The sequence below is a fragment of the Tiliqua scincoides genome, chromosome 13 (assembly GCF_035046505.1).
Source record: "Tiliqua scincoides isolate rTilSci1 chromosome 13, rTilSci1.hap2, whole genome shotgun sequence".
NCBI classification, from domain to species: domain Eukaryota; kingdom Metazoa; phylum Chordata; class Lepidosauria; order Squamata; family Scincidae; genus Tiliqua; species Tiliqua scincoides.
In genome coordinates this window covers 1,457,458-1,474,921 of record NC_089833.1, presented here as the reverse complement: position 1 = coordinate 1,474,921, position 17,464 = coordinate 1,457,458, and the positions used below count along the sequence as shown (strand labels likewise).

The following is a 17,464-nucleotide window of genomic DNA, read 5'->3' as shown; positions in this document are numbered from 1 at the left end:
CGTGCCAAGAAAGGCCTGCATCAGCCCAGGGCTGCTCTAAATGCAGACGCAGCATGGACATGCTGAAATGATTGTGTACACCTGAGCCACCTGATGTGGGAAGTGGGGTGGAAGGAAGCCGCCAGTCCAAATTGGGCCTCTTTTTCCAACCCTTTGCCTCCCATTGCAACTTCTTCCTCCAGCGAAAAGAAAGCAGGCTCTGCTTTCCGCCACACTGACAGTCGAACTGTGAGCCGCCCTTGCCTTAGGTGCACCCAGGCAAGTGGCTGTTAATAAGCAAGCCATGCCAAAGAGTGGGGGCCTCACCCTGTCTTTCCTTTGCAGGGAACTGAAGCACAGATCCATGAAGCTGCCTAATGAGCCCAAGTTTAAGCTCCACGACTATGTCAAGAAGGAGGTGAGAGGGGCCGGATGCTGCCGCTCATAAGGGTGCACCCTCTCCCACGGCGCCCTCTGGTGGCACCCTTTGGATAGAGACTTGCTGCAAGCGCCCCATGTCCCCCGCTGGATCCATGTGTGCTGTCCTCCCGCCTCCCCGCCCCCCTGCAGAAAACTACGTGTCTCTGTGTCTGTGTGTTTGTCCAGGCAGAAATGGCACTGGGAGGAGCGCTTGGAGAAGAGGATGGGCCTGGGGGGTGGGTGGCTTCTTTTGAGGTGGGGTTGACTCACCCCCTACTCCCCACCAGGTATCTCTTGGGGTAGGAACAGCTTAATGAGTTGCTGAACTTGGGCCGTGGTTGGAGTGGGGAACAGGGAAGCATGGGCCTACCCTGCAAGGAGAGCAGAATGCACAAGGGCCACCAAAATGCACGGGGGCCACAGAGCGCGCATGCAACCCCCAGACCTCTCAGCAGTACCTGCGCAGGACTGGTTCCCTGCTGGATGGGGGCCCTTGCCCCTCCTTGGGGTGGGGAGTAGCACGCCATTGCAGATGCTTCCATCACTGCTGTTTGAAACAGTCCCTTGACTATCCTGATCCCATACCTGGTCCTCCCCCTCCCCCTTTTGGGACTTTTTGTTTTGAAAAAGACCAGGCGGTCTAGGCTGACATTTGTGATGTGTGCGATGCTGACAGGTGCGTTGCTCACACAAAATGCTCCCTACCATCCACACAAGAGGAAGGGACTTCCCCCATTGTCACCTCCCCCCCAGCACAAATGGGCTGGATGGGGCGGGGCTTCTTTTGGAAGCCTAGTGGAATGCAAAGCTTTGTGTGTTGGTCACACCTGCATTTCACTGGGCTCAGCTTCCAGAAGTGTTTCCCAGGCAGGCTCTTGCAAAGTCTCTCTCAAAACAGCTCTTGCTGATCTGGCTGATGCTGGATAATGGCAGTGCTTGGCCCTGCCTGTACATCAGTGTAGTATTCAGTCTGTGCAGACCGTGGAACTCTCTGCATCATGAAAAATTAGCCCCATGAAGGATCAGCTAGAACTTTTCTCTCTGGTGTTTTCCTATTGTGGGGACACCAGTTGAGCATTTTCCTTCCCCCCCCCCCCACAGCAAAGTAACGGAGTGCCCCCAGGAACTGCCTGACCTACATGCACCCTCTGTAGTGCCCTTTGTTTGCTGGGGTGGGACAAGTTTTACCCTTCCAATTATTTCCAATGGCACTCCTGTATTCTGCCATGGGGGCTACCAGGGCCAGCCCAAGGCCACATGCCAGATGCTGCCCCCTGTACCCAATGAGATGCCGGCCTCTGCACCTCCCACTGTGTGATGTTAAAGCTCAGCGCTCTTCTCCCCTCCACATGTCCTTCTCTTTTCCAATAACAGGGAGTGGAAGAAGCAGCGATGACAAGTAGGCAGACAGTGGGGGCACCCACCACCTGAGGCAACAGCTTCAGTTGACCTGGATGGGCCGGCCCTGGGCATTACTGAGTAGTAAATCTGCTCCCTTTGGCATAGCAAGAGCTGGTTAGTGGCTATAAAAGCCATAGACTCACATGGCAGCCGGCGGAAGTGGCTGTTGCACTGGCCCCATCAACACAGGGGATGGAAGCCCACCTTACAGGGCTGTTGTAAGGATCACTGCGAATGTACATGAAGTGCTTTGCACCTTTGAAGTGCTACTGGTGTCAATGTTACTACTGGGCTTTTTTTCTTCCTTGGTGCAGTTTCTTTTCTTCTTCTGGTGTGGTTGCCACTTTCAGTTTGAGATTCTTCCATTCCTTTTTCACAGCTCCCCCATTTTAAGTTGTCAGAGAACGGAATGACAGGAGTGCTGAGCCAAGATGGCTTTTCCATAAGAGCCAGCTTGCATGTCGGGTTTTTTTTTAATACATCCCTCTCTAGTGCTTTCACCATCTTTCGTATTGTGCCATCTTCACACCAGGGGAAAGCGGTTCCCTGTGGACTGTGTAGTTACGTGATTTGGGTCATCTCTTGCCGTAGGAAGGCAACTTTGTCTGCTGGCTCCTGATTCAACCCCCACCCCCAGCTTGGCTGCCGCAGCCTCCATTTTGCACTGGAAGCAAGGACTCCAGAGCTGCCAAAGTTTCCTGTGATGGGCTTTGCTGCCACCTAGCCAGAGGCCTGTCCCAACCTTGAGTCCTTTCCAACAGTTACACTTACCAAGAAAATTGCTGTTTATAGCTTTTTTTTCTGTTCCTCTTAATAAAAAGACTTTTTTAAACTTGCCTGTTTTCTCCAATGCTGATGGCCTGAAGAGAAATCAGCCTGCACCCCCTTCTTTACCGATCCAGTTCAGCAGCAGAGAGCCGAAAGCTCCAGGGGACCAGGTGAAAGCTAGGATTTGGTTAATATACTGAGTTGCTACTGCCAGGATATGGAGTGGAAATTTTTCCGTTTCTCTTCCTTCAGGGTAAAGTTCCCCTTTCTTAATTAGAAGTACAAAATGTTGCTGCAGGGCCATACAGCTGGGCATTTTCTCCTAATGTCTGTAGCGCTCTTGTCTCCTGTTTTACCTTTGTATGCAACCAACGAACAGAAAAGCAGAATGACTCCCAAATCTTCATGGAGGTTGGGAGCAGTGCCTGCATGTGCACCTGTATTCCCCCCTTCCCTACTGATGTGAACCCATGGCTGGAGCTGTGGAGGAATTCTGCCTGCTAAACCTCTAATATGCAGCAATTTGCATGTACAGTGGACCCTCTATCCACAGGGGATTGGAGCCAGAAGCCCTCACACACCAGAGACCTGAGGTGGTGGCAGGGTTGTGGCACCACACTTATTTGGAGGTGACACAGAGCCTGGGACCCTTCCTGCCTCCTCAGACATCCTCCAGGACTCAACCAGAAGCTACTTCTGGTTTGCGTCTTAGTTTTCTGTGAGGCACAGGGAGGCCCGGCCCACTCCATTGGTCTCCTTGTGCCTCAGAATACCTCCCAGATGCAAGCAGAAGTTGTGGAAGTCACTTCTGGTCATGTCCTGGAGGCCTTCTGCGGTGCAGGGAAGCATCTGTGGTTGTTCCAATCTGCAGATAAGTTTGGCTCACTGCACCTTTTCAGAATCTTTTTATTCACAAAAGTGGAATAAGAGAGCATGTCAGCCCCTGTCAGGAAGCATCACTGCGCTTTGCTATTAATGGATTCGACTACATATGGGTTGCTTCCCCCCACAGGCACCAAAACAAATTCCAGGCATTCTTTTGTGCTTTGAACACACACACACACACACACACACACACACACACACACACACACAGAGATCTCTTCCACAATTTAGAGCTGACAAACCAGTCAAGAAAATAATTTTTAACTTTTTCTCCTGCAACAGGGAACAAAGATTTGCTGCCATTCTGTATAATGCAGCCTTCTGGCCAGAAAGTTTCTTGCTTCTAACTCCCTACCTTGGGAAAATCACTGTAATGGGAAATGGCAGATCAGGAGCTACCCACCCACACAGCCTCTTGCAAGACCACCTCCTCCGCCTACTGAGCAATGCCAGTAGCTATCACAAGAGGCACACACAAGCTGGGAGCTGTGCTTGTCTGGTTAGGTGCAACAAATGCAGCCCCCCCAAAGGGTTCCCCGTTCAGCACAGCAATGGACAGAGGCAGGATGCTGCATGGTCTAGTTCTGTGTGAAGGATGGTTTTGATCAAAAAGGAGAGATTTGTCTAGACATGGGAAGCAGCTGATGAAGGTGCCAGCCTGGAAAGGAAGATATTTCTTTACCTAGTGTGTAATTAGTCTGTGGAACTCCTTGCCACAGAATGGCATCAGTGATGGTGATGTGTCTGGCCTAAATACCTTGAAAAGGGGACAGATTGGAGGAAAGATCTATCATAGGTTACAAACCATGATGGGCATATGCAACATCCTGGTTTTAGAGGTAGGTTTCCTCAGAATGCCAGGTGCCAGGGCGTGACAACAGGGCGCAGGTGTATCTGCTGTCGTCGGTCTGCTTGTGGTCGGTCTGTGGAACTCCTTGCCACAGGATGTGGTGCTGGCGTCTAGCCTAGACGCCTTTGAAAGGGGATTGGACAAGTTTCTGGAAGAAAAATCCATTACTGGGTACAAGCCATGATGTGTATGCTCAACCTCCTGATTTTAGAAGTGGGCTATGTCAGAAAGATGCAAGGGAGGGCACCAGGATGAGGTCTCTTGTTATCTGGTGTGCTCCCTGGGCCATTTGGTGGGCCGCTGTAAGATACAGGAAGCTGGACTAGATGGGCCTATGGCCTGATCCAGTGGGGCTGTTCTTATGTTCTTATGGTGGAGCCCTGTAAGATGCAGGAAGCTGGACAAGACAGACCTTTGGTCTGATCCAACAGGGCTCTAACTTCCCAGGAGGATACATGACCATTATGGCAATATTCAGCCACAGCTTCACGGCAGCTCAGTTTACGCAGCCAGCACCAAATCCCACATCTTGGGTAAATCAAAATGACCCACTTTGGAAATTCCTAGCACTTGGGCTTCTTTGCATTTAATACCCATCACCTGGAAAGGCGCTTTGAAAAATGTTTCCTGCCATGCAAAAAGACTAGATTTTCACAAGTTATATGCTATGTGTGTTTATGAGACCCCCTATATGAGTTCCCTTGACCCTCAGGCCAAGGACTGAGCTGCAAATCTTCCCCGGAAAGAATTCTCACTCAAGAGGCCTCAGTCAAGCCTCACTCTTCCCCAACTGCAGCATGGGGAATAAGACTTGCCTTAGCCTTATAGGGCTGCTGCAAGGACGTATGAAGGTAACACACAAAAAGCACTTTGCACACTCAGAACCCGAAATGCAAACACTACTACTGTATTAATTACAACTTTTATTATGCTTTATAACCAACTGTACATTGCATTACATAGAAAAAGGCAGTACAAAAATTGCAGACCTATTAAAACCTATTACAGACTTTGATTCTGGTGGACGTTCTCCTCTCCTGTTGCTATGATCCCCTGGAAGAGAAAACACAAAGCACAGCAGTAAGTGCCAGTCCTGCATTTTGGTTGTCTCTCTAGACAGAAAGGGAGGGTGCTCGTTCCAGACATGCCATGCCAGCAAGCCACCCCTGATGGTACTTCTAAGCCTCAGCTCACATCTATAATCAGAAACTGTAACCAGTTTTCATACGAGGTGTCAGAAATTTAAGAGAGCTCATCATTGGCTGGTGTTTGGAGTCAAGCAGGCTTAGGAATGCCCTTATATTTAAGAATAGAGCCTCACCTCTGCACGCAGGCTTTGCTACATCCAAAATGACTGGGTAAACCTGGAAAGGAAAAAAGGAAACTATCAATGCTAAAGAAAGCAAGAAAAGTTTATCAGAGATTAGGAGCAAAGAAAGCAGCTTTCTCAGTCTTAAGTCTCTCACAGTGAAGCCTGAATGCAAACCCGCAGCTCAAGTAATTGGGTGGTTAGTTCACAACCTTGTGAAATTGTGCCCTGACATCGAGCACAGCACTATGCTGACCACAAGCAGGGCAGCGAGGCAACAGCCGTTATGCTTTCGGCCTGCAACTGATAACAGAGGCACACTACCTTTGAACATGGAGGTAGCCATTTATTTATACAATACCATACACAGGCAGGACACTTGACAAAGAATGAACGAAGTCCCTACCCATGGGGCTTACAAAATGGGCAAAGGCTTAATGCTGTTGATAGCCTTCTCTTCTTCCCATTAATTTGCCTAGATCCCCTTCTAAAGCTGCCTGAGGCCATCACCACATCAGACACGGCACTCAATGTCAATGTTCAGCATGTACTCAATCTGTGGAACTTCTTGCCACAGAATGTGATGTGGTGGTGGTGCCTGGCCTAGAAGACTGGACAGGCAGAGAAGTCCATCACAGGTTACATGCACAGTGGGCAAATGCAACCTCCAGGTTGGCTGTCTCAGAATGCCAGGTACAAGGACCTGACAATGTCTTGTGTGCTCTCTGAGGCATTGCTGGGCCTCTGTGAGATGCTGGAAGCTGGACCAGATGGACCCTTGTTCTGAGCCAGTGAGTGCTTCCAGTGTTCTTAGCAGGCATCAAAATAGCCCTGTGTCCGGCAAAAAGACACACCCTTTTTATATGTCCTGACTCTCCCCTGCCTGCATCAAATTCATTGGGTGTCACCCCCCCCCCATCCAGTATTACAAAGAGGAAGGAAGATCTGCTTTCCAGCTACCCAACATGGGTGATGTGCAGACAGCTTAGGGCCCAATACTTGATAGTGGCCCTAATCCAGCTTGCAAAATGCTGTCTCTCTCCCCCTGCACTGGCAGTGTGCCAGCCCGGTTGTGTGGCTGGAAAGGGGGGGGAGCGCCCAGTCTGGCCGGGAGCCTCAGTGGGGCGGGCAAGCGGCCCCTCCCTTCAGAGCCATTCCTGGCAGGGGGAGCAAAACAGAGCCATATGGCCCCCCCTCCACTCCCCCTCCAGCTACAGCACCATGCCAGCCTCTGCTCCTTCCACTCCCAGGGGCAGGAAAAGGAAGTCAGGGCGAGCAGAAGAGGAAGTGCAGAGGAGAAAAGGGTGGGGAGTGAGAATGATGAGCCAGTCCTGGGCAGGGTAAAAAATTTGCTCAGAGGTCTTTAGAACAAGGCAGCAGGGTGTAAAAATGCAATTACAAGGTGCAATACTATTTTATATTAATTAGAATTAATTTTTAATTTAAAACAATAGAGTTAACTAATGAAAGTTAAATAATTAACTTTAATAACTTTAGTTCATTAACTTTAATATAGATTAAATGCATTATGTTAAATATAAGGTAAATAGAATATACTATACTAGTATTATTATACCAATAGAATATACTAGTATGCTTATATTTGCATATATATATTTACATATTTATTATTATACATTTTATATATTATATAATATTATATAAATATATTTATTTGCAAATATGCAAAAATAAATTATATATAAATATGCAAATATAAACTTATATGCAAATCTAAATCAGAGAGTGGTTCCAATAGGCATTAAAGATAATTACTTTGATATAATTTTAAAGTGGTCTCAAAAAGACTCTGCAGAGCAAACTCGGCCCAGTCACCCACGAGGACGTGCAGGTTCCTCCCGCCCCTCGCAGAGCGCAGCCTTACCTGGCAGGCGCCAGCCAGGCGGACAGGAATAGAAAGGGCAGACGAGCGGCGAACATCGCCTTTTATAACCTTGCCCTCTTTCCTATTGGCCGGCGCTGCCCACCGACAGCCAATTGAGTGCTCCTTTCTCCTCGAGCGCTGACAGCCAATTAGCGTTCGTAACCCTTCTAACGTTCTTCCTATTGGTCGAACTGGTCCCCCCCTGCCGCCGCCACGCCACACTTCCCTCGTCGTCTCTCGCCAGCCGTCTCGGGCCATTTGATTGGACAGTTTGGCAGGGGGTTGGGCTGAGTCGGTGCGACCAATCTGAGGGCGCGGAACCAGAGAGGGAACAGTACAAGCGTGGCTAGAGCGGCCAAGGGAAGGAACGCACCAATCCAAGGCGGGAGGCGGGGCGTGAGGGCGGGGTGAGCGCTCGCGGGGATTGTAGTCCGCCAAGGCGCCGGCAGCGTCGCAGAGAGCGGGGCGGCGAGACGGAGAACTACAACTCCCGGCGGTCCGAGGGGGAAAGTGACGCGCGCCGTTTCCGGGACGGCAGGCCGGGCCCGGCTGCTGACAGAGGCGGAGAGGCGCTCGGCGGTGCTGGTGGTGGCCGAGGCAGTGCGCGCGTGTTTGCGCCCGGGGAACGGGAAGGAGCCATGGGCCGGGGAGCCGCGAGCGGGGGCCGTCGCCCCCTCCCCCCGCTGCCCCCTCAGCTGCCCGCAGGTGAGCGCCGGGCGAGGGCGGGGCCTGAGGGGGAGGGGCCCCTGGCCAGGCCACGCCCACGCCCACCTCTGCCTGGGGAGGGGGCAGCAAAGAACCTCCTCGTTCTAAATGTCTTGGCCATTATTGTTCTTTGCTGCTGTTAGTCATTAATATTCATTACATTACTATTATTTATATTACTAATAACATGTTAATTAATACAACACAATATAATGATCAAACATGTGAGTGTCCATGCGTGTACACACGTGTGTGTACTTGTATGTGTGTGAATGTACACTTGCATGTGTGCGCGCGCGCTGTATGTACATGTAAGCATGTGTGTACATGTATGTTTGTGTGCATGGTACGTGTGTATATGTGTACTTGTGTGTGTGTGTGTGTGAACATGTGTATGTGTGCCTGTGTATGTGTGTGTGTGTACTTGTGTGTCTGTGTACTTGAGTATGCGTGTGTGTTTGTGTATGTGTGTACACATGTGTGCACGTGTGTGTGAGTGCGCATGTGCATGTGTGTCTGTGTGTACTTTTGTGTGTGTGTATGTGTGAACACATGGGTGTATGTTTACATGTGCGTGTGCAGCAGCAGCAACACAGATTGCTATCGCTCTTGATGTCTTTGCAACAATTTATAGTGCAAATAATAACTTTTAGCAATAGGAATATTTGGCAAAAATATAAACGCATCAGAAGAGTCCCAAGTGCTGGCTCAGGCCAGAGGCCCCTCTGGACCAGCTTCCTGTGTCTCACAGTGGTCCACCAAATGCTTCTGAGAACACACCAGACAACAGACACAACCTGTGTCCCCTGCATCTGGCAGTGGGAGGCGCCTGCCTCCAAAACCAAGCGCTTGCACACACCCCTCATGACTATAATTGCAATGAGGTTGCTGTTATTGTGAATAGCCCCACTGCCTTTGCAATGCAATTGCAGTTTGCAGAAAAGGTTCCATCGTATACTGTCAGTAAGAGCAGCAGCAGCAATGTGGAGGCTATTGCTCTTATTGTGCCTAAGCAATATTTTAAATTGGAAATAGTAGCAATACAGAATATTGCATGGCCATATTTGGCCAGAAACGGAATTGCAATGGGGTTGAAAGTGACGCAGGTGCCTGAGAAGATAAAAGTTGCACGTGCATCAGAAGTGCAGCACTGTGCTGTAGTTGTCTTTGTTTCGATGCAATAATAAATAATAATATCATCATCAGTGCTGCTGCTACTGTTTTCCCACAGAGCAGGAGGAGGGGGCTCTGCAGGCCTGGGAGCAGCTTTAGTGCTTAAAGAAAATGAATCTGCTGTCTGTGTTTTAACATATTTGTGGCATTTGCTGTCTTTGGCTTTTTTGCTGTGAGAACCAGTTTGGATTTTTGGGGAGTGGAGGACCAAAGAAACTAAGTGTAGCAATTCCAGCCCCCCCACCTTGAAATAGACAGATAAAGGCTTCCTCCTTCTCTTTCTCCCCTCTCCTTGCAGGAGGGGGCAGTGCTAGACTGTTGGGGCACGAGTGTCATGAGGCTGTTTCCTTTTCCTCCTCTTGCTGTGATGGAATAAGAGACAGTGATAGCCCAGCACCTGCCTGGCCTTCCCAAGGCCTTCCCTTGTTGCAGCTTGGTTTAGTGATTTGTTTGTGGCTTTTGCCAGAATGAACATTTGTGCAATGCCAAAAGCTGCTTCTGCTCTCCTAGGGCAGCATAATGGGTCTCCTTTTCCCATCCATAAAATGTGTGCCGAGGTGGAGAAGCCTGGCCTGTGCCCTAATTGCATCCACTGAAATTGCTTTCCAACACTTTAGTGCTGAAGGAAGATGCTGTGCTGGTGTGTGTGCAGTGAATGCTCGAACAGTCAAATTGAAACCAAAAGCCTCTCATCACTTGCCCTGCTTGGCAAACCCCGGGGGGTGCGGTATTGCTTGGCATCAGAGCAACACTGTGTGTGCTGAAGAGCCCTGCTGCAGTCTCTCTGAGATGGACTTGGTTGGAAAGGCAGGAGAAACTCTCTCTCTCTGCCAGAAACTCTTGAGGACTGTACAGTACTCTGAACCAGAGACAGTACAGTGGGCCCTCTGTATCTGTGGGGGACCCGTTTCAGGACCCCCCCCTCCCCACAAATACCAAATTCCACTTCAGAGACTGTCCTGGACGCAATTGGAAATGCCTTCTAGCTGCATCCGGTAAGTCCTCTAAGGCACTCTGGTCACAAGCTCGGCATCTTCAGATGCTGAAATCCACGGATGCTGAGCCCATGGATAAGGAGGGCCCACTGTACTGGGCTACGTGGACCAGTCGTCTAACTCTGTAAAAGGCTGCTTCATGTATTCAATAAATACTCAAATAATGTACACAGTATGCATTGAGCACTTGGCAAAAATAGAATATGAGTGCTCAGTGCACATCATGTATGTTATTTGATCCTTACAAGAGCCCTGTAAGGTAGGCCAGTGTTATTAGCCTTATGCTGCACGTAGAGAGGCTGAGACCCAAAAGCTTGTGGTTTGCCTAAAGTGTTCTGGACTGTAATCCGGTGCACACCTACCTGGGAGTTAGGGCCACTGATTAGAATAGAACTTACTTCCAAGTAAACATGGATAGGAGTGGATTGCTAGTGAGTTCACGGCTGAGGCAACATCCGAATCTGGTGCTTGTTGCTCCTAGCTAAGGCCATCCAACATTTGCAGGATGGGAGTCGTAACACCAGATTGTTTTGCAGTAATTTTCAGGAATGAATGCGGAGAGGATGTGCGTGAAGCAGTCCGAGCCCTTGAAGCCCCATGTCTGGGTGTTTCATGTTGTAATGGATGCTTTTCAGTTGCTAGTTCCGGTAACGGCTGTTACGACCATGGACAGAAACTGAACAGGCCTTGCTTTCCTTGGACAGGGCCTGGTCATGGAGCAGGCAGGGGAGTTGACCACAGAGTACTGCTGATGCTGTTCAAATAACGAGAGGGAATTCTAAAATGTCTTGGGAGCAAACCACGGTTTTGTCTGATGAACTGTTCTGTGTAACTTGAAAGCTTCAGTAGATAGAACGAAGCATCCAGGATCTGGGATTTCCCAGCCCCACTGTCTGCAAACAGACTGGCCTGTAAAAGTTACCCCTTCCCTATCTTCTGAACCCCTGTGGGAAACATTGCAACAACTGCTTTTATGTCACCCAATTGAAACTTTTGGGTATCATCTGTAGGTGACTTGGATGGGCAGGGGGGGCAGCTTGCCCTGATTTGGAGGACCTTTTAGGTGAGCATTCCCTTGCAGACTCCTCTTTGCATGGGACTAGGGGTTCATGCTTTTTCTGCTGCGCCATTTGGGAACCAACCCTCCTTTGCAACGACCCCCTCCCCTTCCCTCCCCCGCTCTCTTGGCTCTGAAGTTGCAGAGCCTGGAGAAGCTCTTTGGGCACATTGCTTAATAAACTCCCTCCCTCCGCATGTGTTCCAGCTGGGTGACTCTTCTCACCCAGGACCCAGCATTTTAAACCCCAAGAGCCCTTCTGGCAAGGATGGGCTCTTCCGCCCCGCCCCCCCCCCCCCCCGCCTGAATTCAGTTGGTAATAGTGGCAATGGGGAACTGAAAGGTGATTGGTGGAACTGGGGGGGATTTCCCAGGCGTATTTACATATCAGGAACTGCTCTGCAGCTCCGCATGCCTTTCTGTTTACATCACCCATGCAGAAGCATGCACGCACAAGAGACGCTGGGAAAGAGGGGACCGTCCACCCACACGCTCTCTCTGCTCCTCCTTGGAGTTTTCTGCTAGGCTTCACTGTGCGAACCGGCTCCCAGCCGGTAAAAGCCTGAGGTAAACGCCTTTGTCTGTTGGATGCCTCCTACCAGGTTTGTTCTGGGGAATTAGGTGATCTTGTGTGAGCCCAACAGCTGGTCCCTAAAGCTGGTCCCCCCAATCAAGGGGGGGGGCGGGATCCACACTCAGGTTAAAAAGTTGGAATCAGTTGTGCCTGTTTAATAACTGCCCCAAGCTTAGATTCACTTTTGGACAATTTCATTATGTAGAAATTGCTTTTTAGCGTTGGATGCCTCTGAGACTAAGAGCCCAGTTCTGTACGTGTCTGTGCAGATGTAAGTCCAATTACAGTCAATGGAGCTTCCTCCCAGGTAATTGTGGATAGGATTGCAGCCTGAGATTCTCAAGGAGGCTCAGTGTATTTTTATTATTTTATTTTAATGTTCATGTTTTTATCCTGCCCTTCCTCCAAGGAGCTCAGGGTGGTGTATATAGTTCCTCCCCTCCTTTTGTCTTCACAACAGCCCTGTGGGGTAGATGAAGCTGAGAGAGATATACTGATCTGTGCAGGGCATGAGATGTATTTTGGAGTATTGGGGGGTCTGTGTCCAATTTCAAGAGGACTGAACGTGGCTCGGGGCCTCTAGTCTAGGCAGAGCTGGTTTCTTCTTCTTCTTCTTCTTTTTTTTGTGAAACTGTATCTTATCCCGAGAGCTTTGGAATCATGTTGCGCCCTGTTCAGAATCCCCTTCTGCTTAACTTTCTCATCATAGTTGGTACACTTTGTGTATGTGTTACTGTGAGTGTCAGAATCTGGGGGTGTATCGGCTTTGAGCACAATTCTGTATGTTGGTGGTTCTCCAAGTGGTTTGGGATCCACCAGTGGGTCATGATCTGATTTTGGGTGGTTGCTAACCCAACAAGCTGATACTGACAAGGAAAATGTAATGAACCCTATGGAAACCAAAACAGAGCAGCACACACGTGTTGACTTGTGAGTAGGCAACTGTGCCTTGGTCCTTTAGAAGGGCAGACCGAGGGGACCACAACACCACCGAAATAGTCCCAACCCAATGAACATAGAACTCAACAAATGCTCCAGAAGGCAGTCCCCCATCATCACCCATAGGGTGGCTGGGCAAAGTGATACTTTTTTTTTAAGGGCACAATCCTAACCCTTTATGTCAGTGCTTTCTAGCTTTCCAGAGGTAAGGAAACAAACATTCCCTTACTTTGAGGAGGCCTCTGTGAGTGACACCCAACTGCAGGATGCAGCACACGTCCCATTGGCACCGCTAAGCCAGTGCTGGAAAGCACTGACATAAGGGGTTAGGATTGTGCCATAAGTCTCATAAAGCCAGGTGGGTTCTGATAGAGTGTCATTTTAAAAAAAATGTTGCTTAAAAGGTTTGGGAGCCACTACTACAAGAAGTATGTCTCATTTCATTCCGTGGAACCTACTCTTAGGTAAGAAGGTAAGAATTATAGGATTGCAGCCTTAGTTTTTCCTCCAGTAAATGTTGACGGTCTCTGGTTTCAGACATCCAGGCAAGCATCCTGTTGGTTTCCACCAGAGCCAAGTGAGGAGGGCTGTCATGTTTGGCTTACTTCTTAAAGTCCAGGAGCTGAATGATTTGCTCTGTTGGTGAGGCGCTACAGCTGCCCTCTTGCTCTCAGCCAGCTGACGGGAAGGCTTGGCTGCAGGCAGAATCTGGTTGAAGCACAAATGTCGAGCAGGCAGTTGAAACAAACCTCTCTTATCTGGTGTCCCTGAACTTTTTTTTAACCTTTGGGTAGCAAGAGGAGTGGCTGTTTATTTGTGGTGGATTATAAAATGGCTTTATCAGAGGTGCTATGGGGTAGAGCTTGAACAGCTGGAAGGAACAAAAGAGGCACCCCCTCCCTCGCTCCCCCTGTCGTACCCACAGAAGCACTTTCCACTTTTTCATGGGGCCCTCGGATCCCAGCAGACCCTTGTAAAGACTCATTCCTTGGATTGAGTACCAATAAATGAGTTTGATTCCTGCTTTCTTACCCTCTAGAACAGAAATTTTTAACCTTTTTCATTTCACAGCACTTGGTGCCGAAATTGTCAAGGCACATCATCCTTTTCTGACAATTGACAAGGCACCTCATGCTGCCGGTAGGGGGCCTCACACCCTCTAACTAATAAATGGCCCTATTAATAAATGACCCTCCCTCAAACTCCCATGGCACACCCAGACCATTCGGGGCACACCAAGGCAAATGTATAAGATTGCCCATACGTATTACGCACAAATTATGCTTGTATGCATGCTTCCTGCCTCAGACATGTAAAGTGCACATGACAGATGCTCATTCTTAAGAACCTGGAAAGTTTTGGCCAGAGTTCTCTGGTGCATATTTGCAGGTCTCAAGGGTCTTACGTATGCCATTCACAGGTTATTTGTTTGCTTTGAGTACTGCTGGTGTAACAAGTACTGCTGGTGTAACAATTCACATGCAGCAGTTATGCTGTGTCTAGTGTGGAGCCTTTCCAGCTGCTCAGGGGTAGAAGGTCTTGAAGTACCAGCCGCAGTAGAACCAAATCTTTCCTCAATTAGTAAAAGTGTTCAGCCAGTCCAGCTTTCTGGTTTTAACTGTGGCTTCCCTGCTAGAAAACCTCCAAGCAGAACATGAAAATCTTTCAAAATCTTTTAGGCCCAATCCCTGTGCTGAATTCCGCAAGCGTTCCATTTTTTAGGCCCCAGTGTCAGAATTGTTTCTAGACCAGTGGTTCTCGATGTGGGCCAGATGGTACGGAACCTGTGCTGCATCGCAACTTGTCATGATGCCACCTCCTGGATGTTTAGGGATGACATCATCCAGTCACTGTCAAACTTACGGGTTGCTGAGCTCTGCACCTCATCAGCGCACACCTCAGAGTAGCGGTGTTCAACATTATTTCCTTCACATGGCAGGCTGATCTCTGTGGTCCTCTCTATGGTCTCCGCCTCTTGCAATGTCACTTAAACTCTTCCAGGTTCTGCAGCTCTGTTTCTAGTGCAAGGGTGGGCAAACTTTCAACTTTAGGGATCTTGGACCTTTAACAGTTGTATAGAAGAGGGAATTTTAGCAGGTGCAGCTGTCATCTCACAGATGGAAGCCCACCCCTGTTCTAGGGCAACTGTCTGTAGTCACAAGTTATCTGTCCAGCAGAGCAGGCAGAGGAAGATACATTAAGCAATGAAGCAAGGAAAGGGAAGGGTGCTTGGTGAGTTCCTGAGCAGCTGTTTCATTTGCACTTTGGGAAAGGGTTGGAAAGGAAGAGGGCAGTGTGATACCTGCCTTGGATACTGGCTGGCACAGCGGTCCTTGGGCAGCAGAGAGTATGGTGGTTCTTAATGCCACACCAGCAGGACTCTGAGTTACTGGCGTGGACGATGGAAAGCACAGCAAACAGGCTCAGAGAACACGAGGGGTCTGTGCCCTGGTTTGTTATATGCTACATTCCTATAACAGCATACAGGGCTGTTGTGGGGTGAGCTTCTCAAGGACCTTTCTTTGGGACCTTGATCGCCCCACTGCTGCTCAGATAGTTTTACCCCCTGCTGAGCATGCAATGAAGGGACTCTTGACATGCTCTGGAGGACAGGGCCCCAATAACTTTACAGCTTATTTGCTTCAGTTCTGGGTTTGGCGAGGGTAGCGAGGGCTGGGAAGCCTTCTCTTGTGTCACTCGCAGCTTTGTTTGCTCCAGATAAGGAAGCTCCTATGACGTGGCTTCTGTGCGCAGGTTCAAATTTGCTATGCAAGCCAGGCATGGCCTCCTTGGGGTTTCCCCAGGAAACGCACAGAAGGCAAGGTGCTAGCCGACTGGGCAGCGGGGGGTGATTGCTCTGACGAGTCCAAGTTGTGGCTGTCCTTGAGGCCTGTGGGACCAGAGGCCTCTTGCCAGCCATCCAATTCAACTGGCCAGGGTCACATTTTTATTTTGTTTTCACATTTTTCTACTGCTCTTCCTCTAAGGAGCTCAGAGTGGTGTCCATAGTTCCTCCCCTCCTTTTGTCCTCACAACAACCCTGTGAGGTAGGTGAGGCTGAGAGAGACGGGCCCAAGGTCACCCAGGATGTTTCATGGCCGAGTGGGGATTTGAACCTGGAACTTCCAGGTCTAAGTCCTAAAACACTGCACCATCCTGGCACGTACACACGGATCCAAACAAAATCCGCTAAGGTCATAAACGTGGCAAGATCTGATCCTGAGCTGCATGTCTCTTCGGAAAGCTGCCATGAGCCAATTTCGTTGCTAAAGGTCTTGAGCGGCTTAATGTGGATTTGTTATTTGTGGTCAGAGCCCTGAACGAGATGGATTTTTTCCCATCCTTTCTCGCTGCCTGCAAGTTTGTTTCACAAGGATTCGATGCCTCCTAACATAGGTCTGGAAAAAGTGCCTTGAAAATCTGAGATCTGGACTGATTCTGTTGTTTGCAGGGTTGATGCTGGCACCCTTAATGCCAGTGCCTGAAATTCTCCCGCCTTGGGGAATAAGACTGCATTAATCAAAACTGTGCTTAGGAATTTGACTTTTTCCCCAGCCCTCCCCTAACGGCCTTTGATCAGCATGTCCTGTTTGTGTTTCATGTGTGCTGTTTTCTCCATAAAGTGTCTGTATGAATTCCATTTTGTGTTAATGCTGGTGAATGTGGGTGGCTGTTATTTTGCAGGGATCTGAACGCTGGAGTGCAAGTCACCAGAATGTACTGGCTTGTGGTCAGCCTGTCTGCTTAAGCATTGGTGTGTTTGTCCCAAAATAGAGCATGGGGTCTTTTTTCTCAGACTTTCCTACCTCGTCACCTAGATTCTTCCTTTCCACTGGACAACCTGGCAAATCCCTGTTGACAAGCCAGGACTGAATTGTGTTTGGAGTTCGAATTCTACATGCAGAGGGAAGAAGCTGGGTTTGGTTTTTCCCTGATGTGTCACAGTCTGAGGAATCTGTCAAACAGAGCAATTTAAGGGGCTGCGGTCTGGATTATATGGCAGCCACAGTCTCTGTGCCGAACTTGAGGTGGCAAAACACAGGAAACAGAGTTGGCCCTGTGGGATTCTCTTTTCTTTCACCACTAGTCGCTCTGCAGAGGGCACGGTGTGGAAATTGTTTGCTTTTCCCCAAGCAACCAGAGTTTCAGGAAAGGAAATGAGAAAGGAGACAATAGCTCTCTCCTCTCTCCAAGGGTCAGATTTGATAAGGGAGGGAACAGGGAGCTGAGGAGCAAACCAGTCCACCAGGATAACGAACACACCAAAAGTGCGTAAGCCCACTTAGTCCACATGATCCGCTAATGCACATCACTGGCCTGAATGGAAAATTGGGACCTTGTGGCCTTTGCGAAACCTCCCCTGCCTGGTCACTTGGAGGCCACATGTAGCGTTTAGGCCCACACCCGTGTGTCTGTCTGTTCAAGCTGGGTGTAGGAATTCTTCCCAACTTCTTGGGTGCTCGTCTGCCCCAAGGTTGTTGGCAGACGAGGTAGTAGAGTTTGTGGAGATGGAAGCTCGGGCCC

The 17,464-nt window shown here is 49.3% G+C and overlaps 2 protein-coding genes, 1 long non-coding RNA gene and 1 other non-coding gene across 8 annotated transcripts in view; 2 read left to right on the top strand and 2 right to left on the bottom strand.

Annotated features, from left to right (window-relative positions):
- Positions 1–2,632, top strand: part of RAB26 (RAB26, member RAS oncogene family) — a 147,005-nt gene extending 144,373 nt beyond the window's left edge. The window contains exons 9-10 of one of the 2 annotated variants that reach the window (XM_066640701.1): positions 325–397; positions 2,392–2,632. In XM_066640701.1, coding sequence (XP_066496798.1) covers positions 325–397; positions 2,392–2,547 — 229 coding nt within the window. In that variant the 3' untranslated portion in view covers positions 2,548–2,632. Of the gene's footprint in view, positions 1–324 lie in introns of both variants that reach the window. The other variant, XM_066640700.1, reaches the window with a different exon arrangement.
- Positions 2,633–5,209: 2,577 nt separating this feature from the next.
- LOC136663777 (uncharacterized) lies at positions 5,210–7,527 on the bottom strand. Its single transcript, XR_010795043.1, has 3 exons — positions 7,498–7,527; positions 5,625–5,667; positions 5,210–5,356 (listed from the first exon to the last, which is right to left on the bottom strand). It is a non-coding gene; the product is annotated as an uncharacterized lncRNA (long non-coding RNA).
- Positions 5,484–5,567, bottom strand: LOC136633850 (small nucleolar RNA SNORD60). The gene has a single exon (XR_010793283.1). It is a non-coding gene; the product is annotated as a small nucleolar RNA SNORD60 (small nucleolar RNA).
- Positions 7,528–8,031: 504 nt separating the features above from the next.
- TRAF7 (TNF receptor associated factor 7) overlaps positions 8,032–17,464 on the top strand; it is a 37,853-nt gene continuing 28,420 nt past the window's right edge. For 2 of the 4 annotated variants that reach the window (XM_066609426.1, XM_066609423.1), the window contains exon 1: positions 8,032–8,202. The gene's annotated coding sequence lies outside the window, so the exon portion shown is untranslated. Of the gene's footprint in view, positions 8,203–11,872; positions 12,030–17,464 lie in introns of those variants that run through there. The other 2 variants (XM_066609425.1, XM_066609424.1) reach the window with 2 other exon arrangements.